The 26,712-nt window shown below is 41.1% G+C and overlaps 3 protein-coding genes across 11 annotated transcripts in view; 2 read left to right on the plus strand and 1 right to left on the minus strand.

The window, feature by feature from the left end:
* The first annotated feature begins 1,443 nt into the window (after positions 1-1,443).
* LOC110497992 (histone-binding protein RBBP4) lies at positions 1,444-6,366 on the plus strand. Of its 3 annotated transcripts, none has more exons than XM_021574512.2 (10): positions 1,444-1,675; positions 2,164-2,311; positions 3,850-3,995; positions 4,131-4,304; positions 4,390-4,505; positions 4,604-4,764; positions 4,912-5,038; positions 5,153-5,230; positions 5,362-5,607; positions 5,805-6,366. In XM_021574512.2, exons 1-10 carry the CDS (start codon positions 1,660-1,662, stop codon positions 5,865-5,867), a joined length of 1,275 nt encoding a protein of 424 aa, XP_021430187.1. In that variant the 5' UTR covers positions 1,444-1,659; the 3' UTR covers positions 5,868-6,366. The 3 variants fall into 3 exon arrangements, with proteins under 3 accessions (XP_021430187.1, XP_036810823.1, XP_021430188.1); XM_036954928.1 differs by having other exon boundaries at positions 3,850-3,992; XM_021574513.2 differs by having other exon boundaries at positions 1,636-1,758.
* Positions 2,810-25,332, minus strand: LOC110497993 (syncoilin). Of its 4 annotated transcripts, none has more exons than XM_021574517.2 (5): positions 25,130-25,332; positions 9,722-10,283; positions 8,998-9,408; positions 8,795-8,919; positions 2,810-6,627 (listed from the first exon to the last, which is right to left on the minus strand). In XM_021574517.2, the coding sequence occupies exons 1-5, from the start codon at positions 25,165-25,167 to the stop codon at positions 6,582-6,584; spliced, it is 1,182 nt and encodes a 393-aa protein (XP_021430192.2). In that variant the 5' UTR covers positions 25,168-25,332; the 3' UTR covers positions 2,810-6,581. The 4 variants fall into 4 exon arrangements, with proteins under 4 accessions (XP_021430192.2, XP_021430193.2, XP_021430189.2 ...); XM_021574518.2 differs by having other exon boundaries at positions 25,135-25,331; XM_021574514.2 differs by lacking the exon at positions 25,130-25,332 and adding an exon at positions 19,216-19,385.
* Positions 23,527-26,712, plus strand: part of LOC110497991 (uncharacterized protein KIAA1522 homolog) — a 46,608-nt gene continuing 43,422 nt past the window's right edge. The window contains exon 1 of one of the 4 annotated variants that reach the window (XM_021574507.2): positions 23,527-23,848. The gene's annotated coding sequence lies outside the window, so the exon portion shown is untranslated. Of the gene's footprint in view, positions 23,849-24,561; positions 24,708-26,712 lie in introns of those variants that run through there. The other 3 variants (XM_021574509.2, XM_021574508.2, XM_021574510.2) reach the window with 3 other exon arrangements.

Genomic DNA, 26,712 nt, shown 5'->3' on the forward strand with positions numbered 1-26,712 from the left:
CCTGAAAATCACCGACGTCAGGATTTGACCTAGTTTTTCCCGAGATTCCAGTTGTCTTGAAATCACCACTGTACTTGCTGTTGAAACAACATTGACCGTTTCAGGAAGTAACAAATATATCTTGCGTTTTGCGATAGTCGGATATATATAGATATACAATCTGGAATAATAAAGACATAAAATACAAAAACAAGTCTTTATTTTTCTAGATCTGGTTTGACAACAGCATTATCTGGGTAAAAAAATTACTGAATAATGATGGACAACTATATGATTATCCAGAATTCATGAGAACACAAGATGTTACATCCACTTCTGGGGAGTTTCAAATAGTTGTTAGAGCTGTCTCTTAAGGCGCTATTCTTCTTTTAGGAGAATATAGCAATATTCCAAGTGCAACTGTTGAGGATTTTGTAGCCCCAATTTAGCTAGAAGGAATTTACATTTTAAACTATTAATGTAATAATATATATATATATATATATATATATATATATATATAAGAAAACTCTGTCAATATGTTACTATTCCCTCTGCTAGAATATACAAGAATGCAGCCCTAGGACAAGTGAAATGGAGGAAAGTTTTGTTGTCTGGCAAATATTGTATATCTAATAAGATGAAAGAAGTATTACACAACTCATTCTTAGACTGTACCCTGTAAAGACCTTTATTGTACACAGATTCAAAATTTCTATTGATAACAAATGTGTATTTTGTGGTTGTGAGCCAGAGACTTTATTTTTGATCCAAATGACACCAAATGAACTTTTATTGTTAATTTGTTTATTTTTCGTGGAAGATTCTTTATCCATAGAATGAAGTGGGTGGAGAACAAACCCTTCTTCACATTGTTTAAGATAGAATTGAAATATTATTTTGAAATTCTCAGGAAGTGTAAAAACAAAAAAGCAATTTCTCGACATTTAATACCACTGTATATTAGGATAAGTACTCTTGTTTGTATATTTCTGTTTTATTGTTCATAATAATACAAGTAATACAATAATAATAATAATAATAAATAAATAAAACAGTTTTGCAGTCGTCACTAGTTACCACAGCAACAGTCATAAACCCCACGCATTTCTACCATTTATTATTTTCAACCAACCCCTAACTTCAATCTTAATCTTAACCACACTGCTAACCTTATTCCTAACCTTAACCTTCAATTAAGACCAAAAGGCATTTTTTGTTAGCATTTTTACGATATAGCCAATTCTGACTTTATGCTGTGGTCAGCGCAACCTGGGATCCTTGGGACCTACATACCCCCAACTTTACCATAAACCGTCCGTCCCTTCATTATTTTTAAAACGTAGTGTAGGTTAGTGACGTATTTTGGATGACTAGAAGGGATTTGTCATATTCACGTCGGATTTGCCTTTCGTAGCAGGTTAGGATAATTATGTTAAGGTGTTGAAAAGCCTTATGGTTAATGTTAGCTAAAATGCAACATAAAAAAAAAATCAATTTGACAAAAGCTTCAGAATCCAGTTTTTCTTAGAAAAACGCAAATACGACGTTTTCCGGCTTAGTTGACGCTGATTGGCTATTGGATCACTACGGAGTTCCCGCCAAGGTAGTCCAGCTGCCTTGTTTGCTCTCAACAGAACCCTAATCCCGAAAACATACTTTCGTAGTATTATCAACGCCATGGCTGATAAAGAAGGTAATTCGGTGAAACGTTACGTCACAATTTACTTCAACAAGAATAGCGCCCAGACCACTTGGGAAAACTAGCTAGCTACCAAGGTAGGCCAGGGTGGATGGACAGGTTCTCCCGGCGTATCAATTGTGAAGATACTTAATTCATTATTTTATACAAATGAGCTCGCTAGTACTAGTAGCCCACTAACGTTAGCTAGTAAGCAAAATGTAAGCTAGTTAGATACTAACTTTAGATTTGTTCTGTCAGAGACACAACCCCTTTTTGCGGGAGTAATGAGCTAGCTAGCTCGGTTGATCAATGCTAACACAACTGCGAAACCCTGTCAGTGTTAACGGAACGTAGTTACCTAGCTAACTTTACCGAACACTTGCTCAATGTTATTAGGGTTCCCCTTCTCAATCACACCTATATTTCCATACAATGGGTTGCTTCTAATATACTTTACATTTAAACCTCCTGTCTCACATGACTTTCATACTATTTTATAGCAGCGTTTGATGATGCTGTGGAGGAGAGGGTGATAAATGAGGAGTACAAGATATGGAAGAAGAACACACCCTTCCTCTATGACCTGGTGATGACCCACGCCCTGGAGTGGCCCAGCCTCACTGCACAGTGGCTACCCGATGTCAACAGGTGGGGTTCACTGTCTGGGCACCTTTATAGGAATACAAAGCTACAGGAGCAGTGGAAGTAGGTGTGGGGCAGGTGCGGCTGCAGCCCTTGGTTTGCGCACCTTTTGATGTTCAAATTAGTTTAATTGAATAGTAACTGAAGTCTGGAGACTGACTGTAACTCCCACATGTAGTCTTATATAATATAAATTCCTGCAGAATTATTTATTGCTGTAAAAGTATACACCCAATGGAATTATATTTTAAACGTTTTAAATTTAACTAGGCAAGTCAGTCGAACAAATTCTTATTTACAATTACGGCCTACCAGGGGACAGTGGGTTAACTGCCTTTTTCAGGGGCCATTTACTGGCCCAACGCTCTAACCACTAGCCTACCTATCTTGGAAACAGGAATGGAGTAATTATTTATTGCAGACTCTTGAGAGAATGGAATGCGCAATAGGTTGTTTTAACCACAAAAAAAATATGTATCCAAGACAAACTGAAATCATGTTGGATTGTTTTCACAGCTTTTATTTCCTTAACCTTTGAAATGGATGTTAGTTGGACATTTTGCCAGGGAAATATGTCTGCTGTTTTAGGCTATTGCATTTTCTCCCCGGTCTCTACACATCCTCGCTCTGCGAGCAGAAATGAAAGAACTTTACTGATGTCAACTACTAGATTATTGTTGATGCATTCATTCTATCGATTAATGGCTTTCTGCTTTATTTAGTCTTCAAGGGCAACAAGTAATTACAGAAGAGAAGCTGAATGTATCTACTACGTATTAACAAGTTGACAAACAAATAGTCTAACAAATGTCGGAAATTATAAGCAGAAACATATCTAAATTAGGGGTGAAAGTAAGCTGGTTCGGAGTACTGGCAAAATAAATGGTGGGGGTAAAACATGTGCCTATCACAATTAAAACAAAGATGGCAAGAAAACTAGGCTATTACACCACAATGTGTCATTACTGCCTGTCAACCACATGCAAAACATTAACAGATTTACTTAAAAATGGGTGGTATATGCTCCAAAATGGGGTGTGGTTCGACATGAACACTAAATGTTTTACTAATATACTCATCTAACCTGAGCACTAACATTTTGCCATGGCAGAGTTGACTGGACCGTGACGCTCGCAGATCACAGTGGATGCATCAATCAATTCAGGCTGCAAGTGTGCCTAATGACGAATGCTGAATGTCATTACACATATATATATATATTTTTGTCATTACACTATTATATGCATTTTATTTTTTACACCCCATGTCCATTTTTTTTATGGTATCCCAGCATATCTAGCTATAATTCCCAAGAATACCAGATACTTGTGCCGATCAAAGATTAGCCTGCCTTTGCAACATTACTGGGAGTGGTAAGGTTTCTTCAGGAAGATTGTTTTCAGTCTCCATATGTGTTGTTGCAAAGAATAATCCTTGTATGTACCACATTGAGTTTCTAGCTAATGCCCCCTACTACATATGACAAAAGTGTTTATTTAAATGGACCTATTTGTCTTGTAACATATTTCTTTCTATCCTTTTAGACCTGAAGGGAAGGATTTCAGCGTACACAGGTTGGTTCTTGGCACACACACCTCAGATGAACAGAATCACCTGGTCATCGCCAGCGTGCAACTGCCTAATGACGATGCCCAGTTTGATGCCTCTCACTATGACAGTGAGAAAGGTGGTGAGGGACAATGTTTTTGCATCAATTACAACCTTTCTGCATGTTTTCAGTCTTTGGATCATTCAAAATATTTTAACTGGTGATATATGTTGGTCCTTATCCCTGTAGCTAATTTCTCTGCCTCTCTCCCTTCAGAGTTTGGAGGCTTTGGCTCAGTCAGTGGTAAGATAGAGATTGAAATCAAGATCAACCATGAGGGAGAGGTGAACAGAGCCCGCCACATGCCCCAGAACCCCTGCATCATTGCCACCAAAACCCCAACCAGCGACGTGCTCGTCTTTGACTACACCAAACATCCCTCCAAACCAGGTGGGTATTTAGAGGTTGGTCAGGAAGTCCCAGTCTTCCTTTCTCATTTATTTTGAAATAACATGCTATTACCTCTGTATTACAGATCCATCTGGAGAGTGTACCCCAGATCTGCGTTTGAGGGGACACCAGAAAGAGGGCTACGGTCTCTCCTGGAACCCCAACCTGAGTGGCTGCCTCCTCAGTGCTTCTGATGACCATGTCAGTGACTTGTCACTTGACCCAAAGCATGTGCTTGAATAGTCTTCTTCCCTCCATGTCTTTCCTCTCACCTTCCCTTGTTTCCCATCTGTCTGCAGACTATCTGTATGTGGGACATCAGTGCCGTTCCTAAGGAGGGAAAGGTTGTAGATGCAAAGACTATCTTTACTGGACACACAGCTGTAGTGGAGGACGTCTCCTGGCATCTACTGCATGAGTCACTCTTTGGATCTGTAGCTGATGACCAGAAACTCATGATGTAAGGCTCCCTGAGATGAGCAACTCCCGCAGTGGATAATGGATTTGAATAGAAAAACAATTTACTAAGCTCGTGTGACTAAAATTAGTTGCACCATCCGCATTGTTTGGTGTTGCTAATTGAACAATAACATTGTTTACTGTGCAGTTGGGACACGCGATCCAACAACACGTCCAAACCTAGCCATGCTGTGGACGCCCACACTGCAGAGGTCAACTGTCTGTCCTTCAACCCTTACAGCGAGTTCATCCTGGCCTCGGGCTCAGCAGACAAGGTAGTCTGGATCTCTTACTGCTCTTAATTCTTCCAAGATTATCTTTCATAATGTAGTGTTGATCTAACTGGTTGTTGTGGTGGTGGTTGTAATTGATTGGTTCTCCCATTTCAGACTGTAGCCCTTTGGGACCTGAGGAACCTGAAACTGAAGCTGCATTCGTTTGAGTCTCACAAAGATGAGATCTTCCAGGTATGTTAAGTCAATAAGCTGTCAATTATTCCCTATGAAGTTTGTTTTGCAAAAGCTGTATGTTTTGAACCAGATTTTGTATCTATTACTAGGCCTCTTCAAACCCATCTCACCTCCTTTCCTCCCTTTAGGTCCAGTGGTCTCCTCATAATGAAACCATCCTCGCCTCCAGTGGCACAGACAGGCGACTCAATGTGTGGGACCTCAGTAAAATCGGGGAGGAGCAGTCGCCAGAGGATGCTGAGGATGGTCCACCTGAACTGCTGTTCATTCATGGCGGTCACACGGCTAAGATCTCTGACTTCTCATGGAACCCCAACGAACCCTGGGTCATCTGCTCTGTGTCCGAGGACAACATCATGCAAGTTTGGCAGATGGTGAGACCCCAGGACAGACTGGGCTCTGTCATACAGTGGGAGGCTATAGAGAATAGTTAAATGTATTCTGTTCATATTTATTCATTTCATGAGGCATAAGTAAGTTTTGAAAGCTTGGCAGAAGTGTTCTACTGTAATATGTAGAATCACAATGATTTCTAAGGAGGAGTACTAAGAATGTCTTTCCATCTTTTAAGGCTGAGAACATCTACAATGACGAGGACCCAGAGGGAGCAGCAGACACTGAGGTCCAGGCATGAGTGACATCTGTCAATCACACAACACCCCTCCCTTGATCACATCCTCAAAACAACATTCAAATGTCTTTTTTTTTATGCATAAGAGTCAGTTGTTCTTTTGCAGTTTTGTAGAGGGAAACATTAAGTGCTTGTTTCACTATCATGGCATCAAGGTTTTGCATATATTTATATAAGAAAGGATCCTACTGTTTGATATGGTTTACCAGGGGGACAAGCACCACAGTTGAGTAGGCACCCAATTATTATTTCTTTCATGTTAAATTATGCTCATATTCTTAGAAACATGAGTCATTTAAACTAACTAACTAATCTAATTTCCAGTTTCATTTTATAAGAAATTGTACATAGATTTTATTCCCATGATATCTGAATTGTAGATTTCCACAATCAGCTTTCAAGCTGTATGTATATCATCCCTATGTGTCTGTTTTCTTTGTATGCTGCATCGGATTCCCATGTTTTGTAAGTGTATTCATAATAAAAATGTATTTACGGTAGACCTTAAATGTACAGTTAAGACAGGCTGCTCTCATAGTTGAGGTCAACTGTCATAACGCCATTGTTGATGCACTAAGAGCAGATTAAGTATACCAATAGGTGACATTGGCTAAATGCACCATCAAGGATACTCACAAACACAGTAAAACATGTTTGGTCTGAGGGGTTCTGGATATTTTTTCAATTGTTCTACTTCCATTGATAAGTATGGAAAAGTTAGGACTCCCTTTCAGCAGTTGTTTCGCTCACTTCAATACAGCCCCTGTAAAAAAAAAAAACAGCATGTTGAGACTCCCTCGAATATTTATTCTACATGTTTGTCTATATATACTGAACAAAAATATAAATGCAATATGCAACAATTTCAGATTTTACTGTGTTAGTTAATATTAGGAAATTAGTCAATTTAAACCAATTCAGCCTTAATCTATGGATTTCACATGATTAGGCAGGTGTGCCGCCATGGATGGGCCCACCCACTGACCCTCCCTTCAGACAATCCTACAGGTGGAGAAGTTGGATGTGGAGGTCTTGGGCTGGCGTGGTTACACGTGGTCTGCAGTTGTGAGGTCGGTTGGATGTTCTGCCAAATTCTCTAAAATGACGTTGGAGGCAGCTTGTGGTAGAGAAATTAACATATCTCTGGCAACAGCTCTGGGGGGCATTCCTGAGGTCAGCATACCAATTGCACGCTCGCTCAACTTCTGTGGCATTGTGTTGTGTGACAAAACTGCAAATATTAAAGTGACCTTTTATTGTCCCAGCACAAGGGGCACCTGTGTAATGATCATGCTGTTTAATCAGGTTCTTGATATGTCACACCTGTCAGATGGTTGGAATGTCTAGGCGAAGAGAAAGGCTCACTAACGGATGTAAACAAATTTGGGCACAACATTTTTAGAGAAACACACTTTTTGTGCATATGGAACATTTCTGGGATTTTTTATTTCAGTTTATGAAACATGGGATCAACACTACATGTTGCGTATATATTTTTGTTCAGTGTTTAATGGCAATTGTAAGTAGTCCAGACATCAAATATTAATTTAATGTATTCAATGAAAACTGTCAGATTCCTTAGGGTCAAAATGGATGATCTCTACTTCTCATGGCCAGATACAGTGCATTCGGAAAGTATTCAGACCCCTTGATTTTCCCCCCACACTTTGTTACTTTACAGCCTTAATCTAAAATGTATTGAATTGCCCACTCACCAATCTACACACAATACTCCATTATGACAAAGCAAAAACAGGTTTTTAGAAATGTATGAAAAAAAGGTGAAAGACCACAATTTATCTAAGTATTCAGACCCTTTACTCTGTACATTTGAAGCACCTTTGGCAGCGATTACAGCCTTGAGTTTTATTGGGTATGACGATACATGCTTGGCACACCTGTATTTGGGGAGTTTTTCCCATTCTTCTCTGCAGATCCCCTCAAGCTCTGTCAGGTTGGATGGGGAGCGTCGCTGCACAGCTATTTTCACGGTCTCTCCAGAGATGTTCGATCGGGTTGAAGTCCAGGCTTCGGTTGAGCCACTCAAGGACATTCAGACTTGTCCCAAAGCCACTCCTGCGTTGTCTTGGCTGTGAGCTTAGGGTATTTGTCGTGTTGGAAGGTGAACCTTCATCCCAGTCTGAGGTCCCTAGCGCTCTGGAGCAGTTTTTTTTATCAAGGATCGCTCTGTACTTTGCTCCGTTCATCTTTCCCTCGATCCTGCGGGTGAAAAACATCACCACAGCATGTTGCTGCCACCACCTTGCTTCACCGTAGGGATGGTGCCAGGTTTCCTCTAGACGTGATGCTTTGCATTCAGGCCAAAGGGATAAATCTTGGTTTCATCAGACCAGAGAATCTTGTTTCTCATGGTCTGAGAGTCCTTTCGGTGCCTTTTGGCAAACTCAAAGCGGGCTATCATGTGCCTTTTACTGAGGAGTGCTTCTATCTGGCCACTCTACCATAAAGGCCTGATTGGTGGAGTGCTGCAGTGATGGTTGTCCTTATGGAAGGTTCTCCCATCTTCACAGAGGAACTCTGGAACTCTGTCAGAGTGACCATCCGGTTCTTGACCAAGGCCCTTCTCCACCGATTGCTCAGGTTGGCCTGGCGGCCAGCTCTAGGAAGAGTCTTGGTGGTTCCAAACTTCTTCCATCTAAGAATGATGGAGGCCACTGTGTTCTTGGGGACCTTCAATGCAGCAGAAATGTTTTGGTACCCTTCCCCAGATCTGTGCCTTGACACAATCCTGTCTTGGACCTCTACGGATAACTCCTTCGACCTCATGGCTTGGTTTTTGCTCTGATATGCACTGTCAACTGTGGGACCGTATCACTTTTAGAATAAGGCTGTAATGTAACAAAATGTGGAAAAAGGGATGGGGTCTGAATACTTTCCGAATGCACTGTAAGTAGCATACCACACCCTACCTGTCATAGTTCAGCTCACTCAAAAGTCCCTTCTTCAATTCTTCCAATTGTCTGTTTGCCTTTTTCTGAATGCACAGCTCCAACTTCAGATTCCTCATGGTCTCCTCAAGCGAGTCCACAGTCTCCTGATGAGAAGAAATTAGAACAATTACACCACACCTTTACGGGCTACAAAACAGCACATGTTCCTAATCCCCCTGTACCTTATACTGTGCCACTCTCTCCACCCTCTCCCACTCCATCAGAGCAATCCTCTCCTCTAGACAAGCTCTCTGCAGCTCCAGCCTCTGGGTCTGCTCCTTCAGGGGCCCCAGTCTGGCCTTAAGGTCTCGGCCCACATCCCTGCTCCTTCTCAGGGTCTCCTTCCCAGCCTGCCTCCTCCGGAGGAGGGCTAGCAGGCGTGGCTCATACCAGCCTTCTAGATTCCTCATGCTGCCACTGAGGCGCTTCTGCAGGTCCAGGGATGCACGTCGGCAGTGAGTGACATCGCTCATAGCCCGGGGACGGGATGGTTGTCTGGCCCGGTCCTTTAGGGTGTTCAGCTGGTTGTGCTGGGCTTCCTGAAGCTGGGATACCTCCTCGGTAAGATTCTGGACGTGGGCCTGGAGCTCCTCCTACGGGCAGAAAAAGCAATGACAGCGTAGTTGGCCCTCATACTAACACAATAATGTGATTAACTCTGGATGACAGACAGCCATGAATACAGCAATAACAATTATGTGGTAGCACCCATCAACAATATAACATGTCAACACTGAAACATTACAACAAAGGGATGACAAAGAACACACAAAAAAATAGCACAAATCACAGGAAAATGTCAACACCCCTCATACTGTTACCCCTCACTCAGTATGTTAATGGTACATTAACTGCATTCTCACAAAAGCTTATATGCAATGCTGTGGGGTTTCCACTCTACCTTACCTGTGTGATTGCAGCCTGGGCCACCTCATACTGCTGTGCAGCCAGCGCTAGCTGGCTCTGGATACAGTCCCTGGCTGTGACAAACAGCTTACTCTTCACTTGTCCCACCTCTATTTGCAGATGAATAAACTCCAACTGGACACTGGTGAGAACTCTACGTGCCTCTAACAACTGTCCCCTCAAGGCCACAGTAGCTTGCAGCATGGGCTGCTCTAGCTGCAACAGCTCCAGTATCAATTCATCCCTTTGACTTTCTAGATGGCCCACCTTCTTGATGCACTCCTCAAAGAGCAGCCCCACACTGTCCATGTTCCCCTGCACCTGGACAAAGGTATATTCCACACACCTCTCCACGGGGCTTACTACCTCAGTGATGTGTGCTTGGGCCGCAAATCCGGCACCGTACATGCTTCTCTCATGGTGGGTTAGTGCTGCCATTAGGCTGCTCTCCACAGAATGTGCCTCCTCCATGGAGTCCTCTCCAGAGTGCAAGTTCTCTCTAGACTCAACTTCCCTCCTTCTCTGTAGATCCTCAACAGCCATTGGTGTCTCCATCACCTGTCTGAAAAGTTGAAGTAAATAAGTTCAGGGGGGAACGACTGCTCCCAATGATTTCCCCCTCTCAAGGACCTCAACCACGGCCTGTTCATCTGTTGCATCAAAGCTGTGACCGAGAAACTGAGAAACAGCTTCTATCTCCAGGCCATTGGACAATCACCACTCGCCGGCCTCGGACCAGTACCCGGCCCTGAACCTTAGTCATTGTTCTAGCCGGCTACCACCCAGTAGTCTACCCTGCACCTTAGAGACTGCTGACCTACAGTGCATTCGGAAAGTATTCAGGATGAGGATAAAAATATATATATATTTTAGATTAAGGCTGTAACATAACACAATGTAAAAAATTCAAGGGGTCTGAATACGTTCCGAACGCACTGTATTGAGTCATTGAACACTCGTCAAATGAATAATGTTTACATACTGTTTCACCCACTTTATATGTCTATACTGTATTCTAGTCATGGCTCATCCTATACACAGTTGAAGTCGGAAGTTTACATACACTTAGGTTGGAGTCATTAAAACTCATTTTTCAACCACTCCACAAATTTTTTGTTAACAAACTATAGTTTTGGCAAGTCGGTTAGGACATCTACTTTGTGCATGACAGAAGTAATTTTTCCAACAATTGTTTACAAACAGATTATTTCACTACTGTATCACAAATCCAGTGGGTCAGAAGTTAAACTAAGTTGACTGTGCCTTTAAACAGCTTGGAAAATTCCAGAAAATTATGTCATGGCTTTAGAAGCTTCTGATAAACTAATTGACATAATTTGAGTCAACTGGAGGTCTACCTGTGGATGTATTTCAAGGCCTACCTTCAAACTCAGTGCCTCTTTGCTTGACATCATGGAAAAATCAAAAGAAATCAGCCAAGAACTCAGAAAAAACATTGTAGACCTTTACAAGTCTGGCTCATCCTTGGGAGCAATTTCCAAACACCTGAAGGTACCACATTCATCTGTACAAACAATAGTATGCAAGTATAAACACCATGGGACCATGCAGCCGTCATACCGCTCAGGAAGGAGACACGTTCTGTCTCCTAGAGATGAACATAATTTGGTGCGAAAAGTGCAAATCAATCCCAGAACAACAGCAAAGGACTTTGTGAAGATGCTGGAGGAAACAGGTACAAAAGTATCTAGATCCACAGTAAAACGAGTCCTATATCGACATAAATTGAAAGGCCGCTCAGGAAGAAGCCACCGCTCTAAAACCGCCATAAAAAAGCCAGACTGGTTTGCAACTGCACATGGAGACAAAGATCATACTTTTTGGAGAAATGTCCTCTGGTCTGATGAAACAAAAATAGAACTGTTTGGACATTATGACCATCGTTATGTTTGGAGGAGAAAGGGGGAGGCTTGCAAGCCGAAGAACACCATCCCAAACGTGAAGCACAGGGGTGGCAGCATCATGTTGTGGGGGTGCTTTGCTGCAGGAAGGACTGATGCACCTCACAAAATAGATGGCATCATGAGGATGGAAAATTATGTAGATATATCGAAGCAACATCTCAAGACATTCGGAAGTTAATGCATCACAAAGCCCTGACCTCAATCCTATAGAAAATGTGTGGGCAGAACTGAAAAACTGTGTGCGAGCAAGGAGGCCTACAAACCTGCCTCAGTTACACCAGTTCTGTCAGGAGGAATGGGCCAACATGCACCCCACTTATTGTGGGAAGCTTGTGGAAGGCAAACTGAAATGTTTGACCCAAGTTAAACAATTTAAAGGCAATGCTACCAAATACTAATTGAGTATATGTAAACTTCTGACCCACTTGGAATGTGATGAAAGAAAAAAAAGCTGAAATAAATAATTCTCTCTACTATTATTATGACATTTCACATTCTTAAAATAAAGTGGTGATCCTAACTGACATAAGACATTTTTACTAGGATTAAATGTCAGGAATTGTGAAAAACTGAGTTTAAATGTATTTGGCTAAGGTGTATGTAAACTTCCGACTTCAACTGTAGAAACGTGTGTGCCTTTCCAAATCATGTCCAAATCAATTGAATTTACCACAGGTAGACAATCAAGTTGTAGAAACATCTCAAGGATGATCAATGGAAACAACATGCGCCTGAGCTCAATTTCGAGTCTCATAGCAAAGGGTCTGAATACTTATGTAAATAAGGTATTTCAGTATTGTTTTTTAAAATGTATTTGTAAAAAATTCTAAAACCTGTTTTCGCTTTGTCATGATGGGGTATTGTGTGTAGCAACAACCTCTCTTTCGTATCGTCTGAGATCCCCAAAGATTGGAAAGCTGCAGAGGTCATCCCTTCTTCAAAGGGGGAGACACCCTAGACCCAAACTGTTACAGACCTATATCTATCCTACCCTGCCTTTCTAAGGTCTTCGAAAGCCAAGTTAACAAACAGATCACTGACCATTACGAATCTCAACATACCTTCTCCGCTATGTAATCTGGTTTCCGAGCTGGTCATGGATGCACCTCAGACACGCTCAAGGTAATAAACGATATCATAATCACCATCGATAAAAGACAATACTGTGCAGCCATATTCATCGACCTGGCCAAGGCTTTCGACTCTGTCAATCACTGCATTCTTATCGGCAGCCTTGGTTTCTCAAATGACTGCCTCGCCTGGTTCACCAACTACTTCTTAGACAGAGTTCAGTGTGTCAAATCAGAGGGCCTGTTGTCCAGACCTCTGGCAGTCTCTATGGGGGTGCCACAGGGTTCAATTCTCGGACCAACTCTTTTCTCTGTATACATCAATGATGTCACTCTTGCTGTTGGTGATTCTCTGATCCACCTCTACGCAGACGACACCATTTTGTATACTGGCCCTTCTTTGGACACTGTGTTAACAAACCTCCAGACGAGCCTCAATGCCATACAACACTCCTTCCGTGGCTTCCAACTGCTCTTAAATGCAAGTAAAACTAAATGCATGCTCTTCAACTCCTCTGCCCGCACCTGCCTACTCGTCTAGCATCACTACTCTGGACTAGAGGTTGACCGATTATGATTTTTCAACGCCAATACCGATTATTGGAGGACCAAAAAAAATCCGATACCGATTAATCTGCCAATTTTTATATATATATTTGGAATAATGACAATTACAACAATACTAACTGAACACTTATTTTAAGTTAATATAATACTAAATTAAATCTATTTAGCCTCAAATAAATAATGAAACATGTTCAATTTGGTTTAAATAATGCAAAAACACAGTGTTGGAGAAGAAAGTAAAAGTGTAATATGTGCCATTTAAAAAAGCTAATGTTTAAGTTCCTTCTTCAGAGCATGAGAACATATGAAAGCTGGTGGTTCCTTTTAACATGGGTCTTCAATATTCCCAGTTAAGAAGTTTAAGGTTGTAGTTATTATAGGACTATTTCTCTCTATACCATTTGTATTTCATAGACCTTTGACTATTGGATGTTCTTATAGGCACTAAAGTATTCCCAGCCTAATCTCGGGGTTGATAGGCTTGAAGTCATAAACAGCGCTGTGCTTCACGCATTGCGAATACCTGCTGTCTGTCAAGGGGTGCGTAACTGGTGGCATGGAAGTCAAGCGCAGGAGAGCAGAACTTGGTAAATAGCCAGAGCCGTTTAATATACATAACTACCGGCATACAAAAGTAACAAAACACATGGACACAACAACCTGTATCGCACCAGTCACATAAAGCGCACGTACTTACAATAAACAAATCCCGACAAGGACATGGGGGAAACAGAGGGAACATATACAACATGTAATTAGGGAATTGAAACCAGGTGAGTGTGACAACCAGACAAAACAAATGGAACATGAAACATAGATCGATGATGGCTAGAAGACCGGTGACGTCGACCGCCGAACACCACCCGAACAAGGAGAGGAACCGACTTCGGCAGAAGTCGTGACACTGGCAAACGGAGGAAAGTGCAGTTCGAATGAATGCTTACCAGCCTGCAGCTGCCTACCACCGCTCAGTCAGACTGCTCTATCAAATATAAAATCATAGACTTAATTATAATAAAAACACAGAAATACGAGCCTTAGGTCATTAATATGGTCAAATGCGGAAACTATAATTTCGAAAACAAAACATTTATTCTTTCAGTGAAATATGGAACCGTTCCTTATTTTATCGAACCGGTGGCAACCCTAAGTCTAAATATTGTTGTTACATTGCACAACCTTCAATGTTATGTCATAATTATGTAAAATTCTGTCAAATTAATTACGGACTTTGTTAGGATGAAATGTTCGCAACGAGCCAGGCGACACAAACTGCTGCATATACCCTGACTCTGCTTACACTGAACACAAGAGAAGTGACACAATTTAGTAATATAACTAGTATATAACTAGTAATATCATCAACCATGTGTAGTTAACTAGTGATTATGTTAAGATTGATTGTTTTTTTGTTTTTTATAAGATAAGTGTAATGCTAGCTAGCAACTTACCATGGCTCCTTGCTGCCTACACTCATGTAACAGGTGTTCAGCCACGCAGGCTCCTCGTGGATTGCAATATTCCAATATAAATCGGTCATAATCGCAATATAAATCGGCCATAATCGGCATCCAAAAATGCCGATTACCGATTGTTATGAAAACTTGAAATCGGTCCTAATTAATTGGCCCTAATTAATGGACGGTTCTGACTTAGAATATGTGGACAACTACAAATACCTAGATGTCTGGTTAGTCTGTAAACTCTCCTTCCAGACTCACATTATGCATCTCGAATCCAAAATTAAATCTAGAATCGGCTTCCTATGTCGCAACAAAGCATCCTTCACTGATGCTGCGAAACATACCCTTGTAAAACTGACTATCCTACCGATCCTTGACTTCGGCGATGTCATTCACAAAATAGCCTCCAACACTTTACTCAGCAAATTGGATGCAGTCTATCACAGTGACATCCGTTTTGTCACCAAAGCCCCATATACTACCCACCACTGCGACCTGTATGCTCTCGTTGGCTGGCCCTCGCTTCATATTCATCGCCAAACCCACTGGCTCCAGGTCATCTATAAGTCTTTGCTAGGTAAAGCTCCGCCTTTTCTCAGCTCACTGGTCACCAATAGCGCACCAATACCCGTAGCACATGCTCCAGCAGGTATATTTCACTGGTCACCCCCAAAGCCAGTTCCTGCTTTGGCCACCTTTCCTTCCAGTTCTCTGCTGCCAATGACTGGAACAATCTGCAAAAATCACTGAAGCTGGAGACTCATATCTCCCTCACTAATTTTAAGCATCAGCTGTCAGAGCAGCTTACAGATCATTGCACCTGTCCATAGCTCATCTGTAAATAGCCCACCCAACTACCTCATCCCCATATTGTTATTTATTTATTTTTGCTATTTTGGAAACCCAGTATCTCTACTTACACATTCATATTCTGCACATCTATCACTCCAGTGTTTAATTGTTACATTTTAATTATTTTGCCACTATGGCCTATTTATTGCCTTACCTCCCTAATCTTACTTAATTTGCACACACTGTACTGTAGATAGACTTTTCTATTGTATTATTGACTGTACGGTTGTTTATTCCATGTGTAACTCTGTGTTGTTGTTTGTGTCGCACTGCTTTGCTTTATCTTGGCCATGTTGCAGTTGTAAATGAGAACTTGTTCTCAACTGGCCTACCTGGTTATAATAAAGTTTAAATAAAAAATAAAAAAGATTGATGAGGAAAATTATTATTATTATTATTATGTATTTAATCCATTTTAGAATATGGGCGTAACGTAACAAAATGTGGAAAAAGTAAAGGGGTCTGAATACTTTCTGAATGTACAGTGCATTCAGAATGTATTCACACCCCTAGATTTTTTCCACATTTGAGATGTTTTTGTCACTGGCCTACACACAATACTCCATAATGCCAAAGTGGAATTATGTTTTTAGATATTTTTTTACAAATGAATTAAAAATGAAAATCTGAAATGTTTTGAGTCAATAAGCATTCAACCCCTTTGTTATGGCAAGCCTTAATAAGGTCAGGAGGTAACATTTGCTTAAGAAGTCACGTCACATAATACGTTGCATGGACTCACTCTGTGGGCAATAATAGTGTTCAATATTACTTTTATGACTACCTCACACATACAATTATCTGTAAGGTCCCTCAGTCGAGGCTTGAATTTCAAACACAGATCCAACCACAAAGACCAGGGATGTTTTCCGGTGTCTCGTAAATAAGGGCACCTATTGGTAGATGGGTAAACAAATATGCTTGTCATGCTTGTATGCTTGTCATCAGCAATAACTAGGGAGTTTTTTCAGATAAAAAACATTCAAGCTTGGTTCAGTCTGCTTTCCAACAGACACTGGGAGACAAGTTCACCTTGCCAAGATTACATTTAATGTTCCTGAGTGGCCTAGTTACAGTGTTGACTTAAGTCGACTTGATAATGTCTGTCTAGCAATGATGAACAACCAACTTGACAGGGCTTGAAGAATGAAAAAAAATAGAATGTGCAAAGCTCTTAGAGACTTACCCAGAAACACTCACAGCTGTAATCACTGCCAAAGGTGATTCTAGCATGTATTGACTCAGGGGCGTGAATAGTTATGTAAATGAGATATTTCTGTATTTCATTTTCAATAAATTAGCAAACATTTATCTAAACATGTTTTCAATTTGTCATTAGGGGTTATTGTGTGTAGATGTGTGAGAAAATAAAATGTATCTAATACATTTTGAATTCAAGCTTTAACACAACAAAATGTGGAGGGGTCAAGGGGTATGAATACTTTCTGAAGGCACTGTATATTTATATGTATATATATATTTATATTCCGGTCTCTGACATTGCTCATTCTGATATTTCTTATTTTCAGTTTTTCGGAATTATGTGTGTATTTTTTTAATGTTATTGGTAGGTATACTGTTATAGCTAGAAACACAAGCATTTCACTGCATCTGCGATAACTTCTGCAAATCTGTGTAAGTCATCAATAAAGTTTGATTTGATTGGGGATGTAAAGTTCAAGGCCGACTGGGGTACTGGAGGTAATGTTTTCAAAAAGCAGGATCCTCCATTACACTGCAGGCAGAAAATTACCCTTAACTTCTGTGTGCAATTTTAATATAATCAGTTCAAGGACATACATCTTGATTGTTGAGTGTGGATCCCACACAGGTGTTCCAAAGGGATATATGCTCTAATCTGGAGCAAACCCTATTAAATAACCTTATCTCAAAACCTGAATATGAATACATTTGCTGCAAATGTCCCATAAATCCATGCCTGTACATTCTGCCGAAATTACACAAACCTAAAAGACAAGGAAATTATCCAGACAGACCAGTGGTTGCAGGAATAGGCCCAGTGCTAGAGCCATTGTCTTTCCTTCGTAGACTCCTTTATTAAATCTCATGGGCAAGAATTACCATCATATGTGAAAGATTCTATAAACTTCATAAACAAGATCTCACCTATAACAGGATTAACAGAATACTGCAATTTGGTCACATTAGATGTCGAGAGTCTATATACTAGCATTCCCCATACGGGGGGTGGCAGCCCTAGCTCGCTATTTGAGAGACAGAGATACTAACGAATACCTACCAACAAACTTTATTCTAGAGCTGGCTGAATATGATTTGACATATAACTATAACTATTTCAGGTTTGATGATGACCTTTATGTGGGTATTTTTTAAGAACGTTTTGTTAACAATGAAAACGAAAATCTATTTGTATACCCACAAATATTGACCATGAAGATGGCCATACTCATTGACTAGTACCCCAGTCGGTCTTCAAGTTGAGATACTCAATGAGATGGGGCAGCACTAAGCTAACCTGCAATGTCACATCCTAGAGTAGCTCAAACATATTATGCTATCCGGGATCCTTGGGATGTCCCTACCCTAAACTCTACCCTCACCTTAACCCTTACCTAACCTTAACCCTTACTGTAATCATTTTAAATGTCAACTTCAATGGGGTAGGGACATCCCAATGATTCTGAATAGCAAGTAATCAAATTGCCCATGAAACAAGATGGCAACACGCTAAAACAACACTTCCTGATCTTCAAATGAGTCATAGGAAACATCGATGGCTTTGTCCATTCTTTTTACAGTCAATGGAAACAGTCTATGGAAAAGCCAGATAATTTTGTGATCCACACAGCCCAGTGAAATTGCAGGACATATTAATGGGAATAGGAACACTATCAAGGCTGACCTTCATTTATAAGATTGCACAAAAATAGACTGAAGAGTAAGATGACCCAGTCAATGTTAGAGATTTTCTTTGTTTGTGTTTTCATTCGGAGCCTCTATCTAGATATATCTAATCATCCCTTATCACTGTATATTCCTGATTGTGCCATCTGTCTATTCTTACCACTATCTGTTCTTGATATGATGACAGTGACATTCTCAGACATTGGTATATTCATGAATTGTACAGGCATGTCACAATTTTACCCATATGTATTTTCAAAGAAAACATAATCCCCTACAATCACGTTTAATCCGTTTAGTACAAGGGTTTTCAAACCTCTTTTCATGGACCCACAGCCATTCCATGTATTTGAACTGTTCCACAGCACACCTGATCCAACTTCTCAACTAATCATCAAGCCCTTCAATATGTGAATCAAGTGAACTAGTTCAGGGCTACAACAAAATGGTGAAACGTCTGGGGGTCCCCAATGAGAGGTTAGAAAACCACTGATTTAGTAAGTACATTTGAGATAAAAAAAAAATATTCTGAACAAGGGTTGTAAAAGTGTCACTCACCTTAAACTTCCAACATAAAAAGAAAATAAAAAAATGTAAAAGTCATTCAGACATTGCCCAGTCAAGACACAGACCACCAAACTCAGACCAAGGATATAATAATAAAATGTTCCGTTTTTAGAATTACAGTGTTGCAAAATCACCCATCTGAAACGATTAGCATTTCAACTCACTTTCTAGACAACGATGCAGTGAAGTGTAGATAGCAACACAGACAAACAGTTTCCTCTTTAGACCACCTTTTCTGTGGAGCTGCTTGTCTAAACATAAACATATATTCTGTTTGTGTTCATAAATAAGATACGAGGGAGCGGAGAAACACTATCCTTCCCCCGAGGTAGACTTTCTCATCTCCCACATGGTAAACTGAGGTCACTCACTGTGTCAGTGAGAGAGGCCAAGACGTTATTGATGCCATTGCTGACACATATCTGGGCCAGCCTGTGCAGAGCTAGATTATATTTAGGTTTTTTATGGCCTGTCATTTATAAACAACTAAGATAGAGTCTTGATCTCATGGTGGACTCCATGCAGAGCAGTCTTAAAGAATCAGGCACCAATGGGACAAAAGGATGTACTGCTGTTTGATCATTCCCACACATTAGATGAAGAGTATTGGTTCTGAATTATCTGGTCATTGTACGTATATACTAATGTGATGTTAATGATATGAGATAACGTAATTGTCTCTAAATAATTTTTTAATATGTCATCCAGGATAAATAATGCAATATTCTGAGAAATGTAATTGTAATCATTCTGATAGCTGTCAAAAAAAGAAGTTACACTTTATTCATTTTTTGTCAGAAGTATATCGTGCCAGTCTAAAAGTCTTATCTACACCAACAAGTGATCATGTAATCTTTGCATTATCACCCTACCCTTAGCTAACCCTAACCTTAACCATTTTAAATGGGACATCCCTTTGGTCAAGATCTGTTTCTTGCTTTGCTCTTAGGAAAATGGTGAAAGTGAAAGGAGTGATTTCTGGGGCAGTGTTAAGTGTGGAGGTGGAGCAATTAAAGTTGAAGATTCCCGGTGTGTGACGCCTGCCGTTTGGTGCAACGCAGACCTGTCATTGCCAACAAAGGGTATATAACAAAGTATTGAGATAAACTTTGGTTATTTACCAAATACTTATTTTACACCATAATTTGCAAATAAATTCATAAAAAAATCCTACAATGTGATTTTCTAGATTTATTTTTCTCATTTTGATGGTCATAGTTGAAGTGTAGCTATGATGAAAATTACAGGCCTCTCTCATCTTTTTAAGTGGGAGAACTTGCACAATTGGTGGCTGACTAAATACTTTTTTGCCCCACTGTACATTGTTTGTCTTCAGGAAGGCAGTGAGTTGCCGTGCAACAGCTTTTTCCATTTTTTTTGAGAGGAATGGAAGATTCAAAATAGGCCGATAGTTTTTATATTTTCTGGGTCAAGGTTTGGCTTTTTCAAGAGAGGCTTTATTACTGCCACTTTTAGTGAGTTTGGTACACATCCGGTGGATAGAGAGCCGTTTATTATGTTCAACATAGGAGGGCCAAGCACAGGAAGCATTTTTTTTTTGTAAATTGAAATTTGCTATCGTAAATGTTAGCAACACCTCCGCCTTTGCGGGATGGACGGGGGATATGGTCACTAGTGTAACCAGGAGGTGAGGCATCATTTAACACAGTAAATTAATCTGGTTTAAGCCATGTTTCAGTCAGGCCAATCACATCAAGATTATGATCAGTGATTAGTTCATTGACTATAACTGCCTTCGAAGTGAGGGATCTAACATTTAGTAGCCCTAATTTGAGATGTGAGGTATCACGATCTCTTTCAATAATGGCAGGAATGGAGGTCTTTATCCTAGTGAGATTGCTAAGGCGAACACCGCCATGTTTAGTTTTGCCCAACCTAGGTCGAGGCACAGACAGGGTCTCAATGGGGATAGCTGAGCTGACTACACTGACTGTGCTAGTGGCAGACTCCACGAAGCTGGCAGGCTGGCTAACAGCCTGCTGCCTGGCCTGCACGCTATTTCATTGTGGAGTTAGAGGAGTTAGAGCCCTGTCTATGTTGGTAGATAAGATGAGAGCACCCCTCCAGCTAGGATGGAGTCCGTCACTCCTCAGCAGGCCAGGCTTGGTCCTGTTTGTGGCTGAGTCCCAGAAAGAGGGCCAATTATCTACAAATTCTATCTTTTGGGAGAGGCAGAAAACAGTTTTCAACCAGCGATTGAGTTGTGAGACTCTGCTGTAGAGCTCATCATTCCCCCTAACTGGGAGGGGGCCAGAGACAATTACTTGATGCCGACACATTTTTCTAGCTGCTGATTTACATGCTGAAGCTATGTTGCGCTTGGTGACCTCTGACTATTTCATCCTAACATCGTTGGTGCCGACGTGGATAACAATATCTCTACACTCGCCAGTTTTAGCTTTAGCCAGCACCATCTTCAGATTAGCCTTAACGTCGGTAGCCCTGCCCCTGGTAAACAGTGTATGATTAGTTTTAAGTCTAATACTGCGGATAATGGAGTCGCCAATGACTAGGGTTTTCAATTTGTTAGAGATAATGGTGGGAAGCTTCGGCGTCTCAGACCCCGTAACGAGAGGAGTAGAGACAAGAGAAGGCTCGGCCTCAGACTCCGACTCGCTGCTTAATGGGGAAAACCGGTTGAAAGTTTCTGTCGGCTGAATGAACGACACCGGTTGAGCATTTCTACAGCATTTCCCTCCAGAAGTCATGAGAAAGTTGTCTGGCTGCAGCTATCCTCGCCGTAAGGCGATCGTTCTCCTGTAAATTATGAGTACAGCGACTGCAATTAGAAGGCATCATGTTATTGTTATTACTTAGCTTCGGCTGTTGGAGGCCCTGACGAACCATGTCCAGATAAAGCATCCGGAGTGAAAAAGGTGAATGAAAAAAAAGGTTGAGTGAGGGAAAAACTAAAAATATAAACGGTAATTAAAAAGTAAAAACTGTAAAGTTGTCAGGTAGCAAAGTAAGGTTGGCAACAAAACGCAAGAAGCCGATTCTAGATTTAATTTTGGATTGGAGATGCTTAATGTGAGTCTGGAAGGAGAGTTACAGTCTAACCAGACACTTAGGTATTTGTAGTTGTCCACATATTCTAAGTCAGAACCGTCCAGAGTAGTGATGCAGGCGGGCAGGTGTGGGCAGCGATTGGTTGACGGAAGGGGAGTTGTATGGCATTGAAGCTCTTCTGGAGGTTTGTTAACACTGTGTCCAAAGAAGGGCCAGAAGTATACAAAATGGTGTCGTCTGCGTAGAGGTGGATCAGAGAATCACCAGCAGCATGAGCGACATCATTGATGTATACAGAGAAAAGAGTCAGCCTGAGAATTGAACCCTGTGGCACCCCCGTAGAGACTGCCAGAGGTCCGGACAACAGGCCCTCTGATTTGACACACTGAACTCTGTCTGAGAAGTAGTTGGTGAACCAGGCGATGGTCGGTGATCTGTTTGTTACCTTGGCTTTCAAAGACAGGCAGGGTAGGATAGATACAGGTCTGTAGCAGTTTGGGTCTAGAGTGTCTCTCCCTTTGAAGAGGGGGATGACCGCGGCAGCTTTCCAATCTTTGGGGATCTCAGACGATACGAAAGAGGGGTTGAACAGGCTAGGTTGCAACAATTTCGGCGGATAATTTTAGAAAGAGAGGGTCCAGATTGTCTAGCCCAGCTGATTTGTAGGGGTCCAGATTTTGCAGCTCTTTCAGAACATCAGCTATCTGGATTTGGGAGAAAGAGAAATGGGGAGGCTTGGGCATGTTGCTGTGGGGGGTGCAGGGCTGTTGACTGGGGTAGGGGTAGCCAGATGGAAAGCAAATGGAAAAATGGATTTATTGGTAGTGACAGTGTTTCCTAGCCTCAGTGCAGTGGGCAGCTGGGAGGAGGTGCTCTTATTCTCCATGGACTTTACATAATGATGGAGCTTCCATGGCTGCTCCTGTACTAAGTGGACCTAATGTGAGGACTGGTATTGCTGCTAGCCCTGGTATGGTTTTGAGACCTGTTCAGAAATCTTGACCTCATGAATGTGCTATGTCAAAGGATACTTTGACTGTGAATAAAGTTAACTTCATAGCTTTCATTAGTAAGGTTATCTACACAACTTGTATTGTGGAAAGCAGAAATGGCAGGTTGAATTTATTATAATACATTTATATATATATATATATATATATATATATATATATATATATATATATATATATATATATATATATATATATATATATATATATATAGTAGTACATAATTAGACAGACCATGATTTCTCGCACACTCCAGCACAGTAGGTGGCGGCATGCACCTTAACGTTTGTTTGCGGACCGCCATGATATCAAGGAAGAAGAGGTGCACATTAATCATTTGTAATGTTCAGCTACGAAGGATATTTTGCCCGCCACCAGGTGGCTGTCACAGCGCGCGGATATCAACATCATAGATCATCCCTATCATTTTTTCACCTGTGCGCGCACTGCAGCCACAGATAGGACAGCACAATACCGATAGGACAGTATTGTGTAATTTGGGGGAAACCATTGGAGCGTTCGTGCGAAAAACCGATTGAGCCAGTTTGTGGAAAACAATTCTTGGAGTGTTTCGGTCAGCAGAAAATACCACTGTAGTCTCCTCATGTGGCACATTTAGCGGAAATGCTTTACCTGGTGTTTCAGTTCGGACTGTGAACCACTTTGGAGAGGAACGCAGTGGAAGCGCTTCAAATGGAAAGCAGATGAGGCAGAATTTGAACTATCAAATCGGGATTTAAAAGTATTTAATCCAAAGGTAAACATATTCCGAATGAATGATTTTTTGCCGTCGTCTGCAGGCCATTTCTGTATGGCAAGTTTCTAATACTTTATAGTCAGTGTGTTATGTGTAGTGTAGCATGCTGAATTTGGCAGTTGTGTGATGAGGGGAACGTGAACTCACGTGTCATCATAATGTCATAACTTTTTTATGAGCTCTGACATATGCCGCGGTCAAATACTTGTTGGAACTAGGAAACTCTGAAACGTTCTAATGGTTGTAGCCTAGTTATACGCGTGCCGCGTTCAACGAATCAGCAAGTCGGACATTTCTTAGTTCCGACCAGCATATGAACGTGGCAATAATGATAAGTGTCATATATTTCATAACTTTCATCCTAAAGTTGAACTTTCCTACTAAACAATGAGGAAAATAAGATCTCAACGACGTATCTTGCCTGGACAACCATCGTTGAATTGCATTGAATTCTACATCGGGCAGAAATTATCGTTTGAATCAGGAAAGTTTCCTCTTACGACCTCTACAAGCCAGAATGTTGAATACAATTATATTTTAACATACTTTACAGCTTGGCCTTGTGGTTAGTCCTTTTGATGGTAGGAATGTCGCACAATCGGCTATATCAACAGGGAAGTATAATTACATAAACTTTTCAAAGGGCTGGTAGTGCAGTCATATTTCTATCACCTGAAGCATGTGCTGAACCATGGAAACACGTGCACGAGCTCAGCAAATCCTGCATGTATTTTTATGTTGTGGGCATGCTTCAGTTGATAGAAATCGGAATGCACTACAAGCGCTTCGAAAAGTTGATGTAATTATACTTTCCTGTGGATATATTGTCTCACATTCCTACCGCCAAAAGGACCAAACGGTAAAGTACATTAAAATATAATTTTATTACACTTTCTGGCTTGTAGAGGTCGTGAGAGGAAACGTTCCTGATTCAAATGCTTATTTCTCCCCTTTGTAGAATGCAATGCAATTCAACATAGGGTTTCCAGGCAAATCAAGATCATGCTTTTAGAACTATGTGAGGTAGGCCTAATTTGACATAGGCTACATGATTGGCAATCGGTGGTACAGTACAGGTACAGCCAACTTGGCATGCAGGGTCAGGGTGGTGGATAGCCTGGAGACCCAATGTTGAATTGCATTGGAACTGTCAAACAGACAGGTAAAAATACATATAACCTTAAACATGTTTTACGAAAGAGATATTTACAATGAAAGACATTTAGTTTTCTATTAATTATCTGAGCAGGACTCATGGACACTGACATAGCGCCAACCTACCTTACCATAACATTATCTCTCCCAGTCAATGGCCTCATGGCGGTCTGATACGTGTATTTCCTATTTCCTTTATCTTGAGTGAAGATTATTTATTAACTTGACTGGAGATAACCTGACAGTCTCAGTTCTCGAGAGGGGACTTCTTCTGTTTGTAGACATACTGTACATTGCCTGGCCATGGACTTAGAACTGAAAGCTGCAAACAAAGTTGTTTTGACTGCAGATCAATTGTGAAATGAAACAGGACTCCAATTTATTCACATCTTTCTATGGATAAAGTCCTTTTGGAGACAAATTGGCCAGATTTCAGTCGTTTTAGACGTTGTCACATAATATGTCAGTTGCTTGTTTTGTCTCATTAATTTGATTGTGGACAACTAAAACCTGATAATTACCAGTAATTACCACTGCAGTCTGCTAATAAACATTGGCCTATAGTTTATTTTGACAAAATTGTCCTGATCATTTCAGAACACCCCTCTCTAACCTCTGCCCCTGATGACTTCACCATGACTTCTGAACTGGAGTGGAGACAATATACTTTTGTTTAGGAAGGGTGTGTCCTGCACTGGTGTTTCTTCCTTCTCACTCGGCTGCCTGCCAAGCCAGGGCTTGTACCCATGGAGATAACAGGTGCCTTATGTAACCACAGATCCAGGGGGAGATTCCTTTGCACAACTAGGGCCCTGACCTTTCTTCCAGCATGGGACTTGACCTAGAAAAACTCAGGGCCCTAGGAATAGAGGGATGAGGGCATGACAGATCAAGAGGATCTTAAGAGAGGAAGGATAGCTCAGTCTAGACAGTGGTTAGTGTTTGGGAGAACTCAGGGGAAAATGACCACAGTGACCAGTGGGGAGGAGGGCTAGTCAGTAGAACTTAGTTCACAGCAGTGTGGACAGATAACGTCTCAGTATTATGATGGGCTGTAGACATTCTAGCTTCAGTCTGGAATGGGCGACAGTCCCGTGAATGTGGTGAAATCAGCAGTGACTCAGGTCTGTAGTGTAGTGAGAAGCCTCCTTTGTGTAGACAGAGTGGTAGACACTGTTTAATCAGTGGGATTGGTTTACTTACTCATCTGTAATCATTGAACCATTGATCAGCACTAATGGGAAATCCAATCAGTCAAAACGTTAGCCACGCTAATGTGTGTGTGAGCGTGTGTCTCATGTTCTCAGGCCAACATTCCTAGGTCGGTGGACTGTGTTTCAGTAGTAGTAGCCAAACGGGACAGGCCTTCTTTTAGTAGCCTATTTAGGCACTCTGAAATGCCAAAACAGTTTACATAGAGAACATTTGCATTTGTCCACTGCTGGATTAGTCTGCTCTGTCTGCATGTCTGCTAACCCTATACCATCTAGTCCTTACTATAAGATTTCCCAGTCCTCTCACCCTACATAGTGCTTAGTGTATGGCAGTCTATGACTTAGTGATTGAGTGTGTGTTATTGTGGTTGGGGCACAGAGGGCTTGTTTTGACTGGAGAGAACAGAGACTTCAGAGATGCCAGTGGCAGGAGAGGATGTTTTTTAAGCCACAGCTGTGTTTATCCCAGCAGGCACTAAGTCACTACTGTCAAAA

Source organism: Oncorhynchus mykiss, chromosome 19 (assembly GCF_013265735.2).
Source record: "Oncorhynchus mykiss isolate Arlee chromosome 19, USDA_OmykA_1.1, whole genome shotgun sequence".
Taxonomy (NCBI): domain Eukaryota; kingdom Metazoa; phylum Chordata; class Actinopteri; order Salmoniformes; family Salmonidae; genus Oncorhynchus; species Oncorhynchus mykiss.

What these genes read in the sequence shown, in the direction of transcription:
- LOC110497993 (XM_021574514.2), bottom strand. Translation starts at nt 19,316, where the DNA reads ATGTTTATGTTTAGACAAGCAGCTCCACAGAAAAGGTGGTCTAAAGAG. An exon ending in CCCAGGCTGCAATCACACAG is followed by an intron (nt 9,409 to 9,721) that starts GTAAGGTAGAGT and finishes TTCTGCCCGTAG; the next exon opens with GAGGAGCTCCAGGCCCACGT. An exon ending in AGTGAGCTGAACTATGACAG is followed by an intron (nt 6,628 to 8,794) that starts GTAGGGTGTGGT and finishes TTTTTTTTACAG; the next exon opens with GGGCTGTATTGAAGTGAGCG.
- LOC110497992 (XM_021574512.2), top strand. An exon ending in CAAACATCCCTCCAAACCAG is followed by an intron (nt 4,305 to 4,389) that starts GTGGGTATTTAG and finishes TCTGTATTACAG; the next exon opens with ATCCATCTGGAGAGTGTACC. An exon ending in TCAGTGCTTCTGATGACCAT is followed by an intron (nt 4,506 to 4,603) that starts GTCAGTGACTTG and finishes ATCTGTCTGCAG; the next exon opens with ACTATCTGTATGTGGGACAT.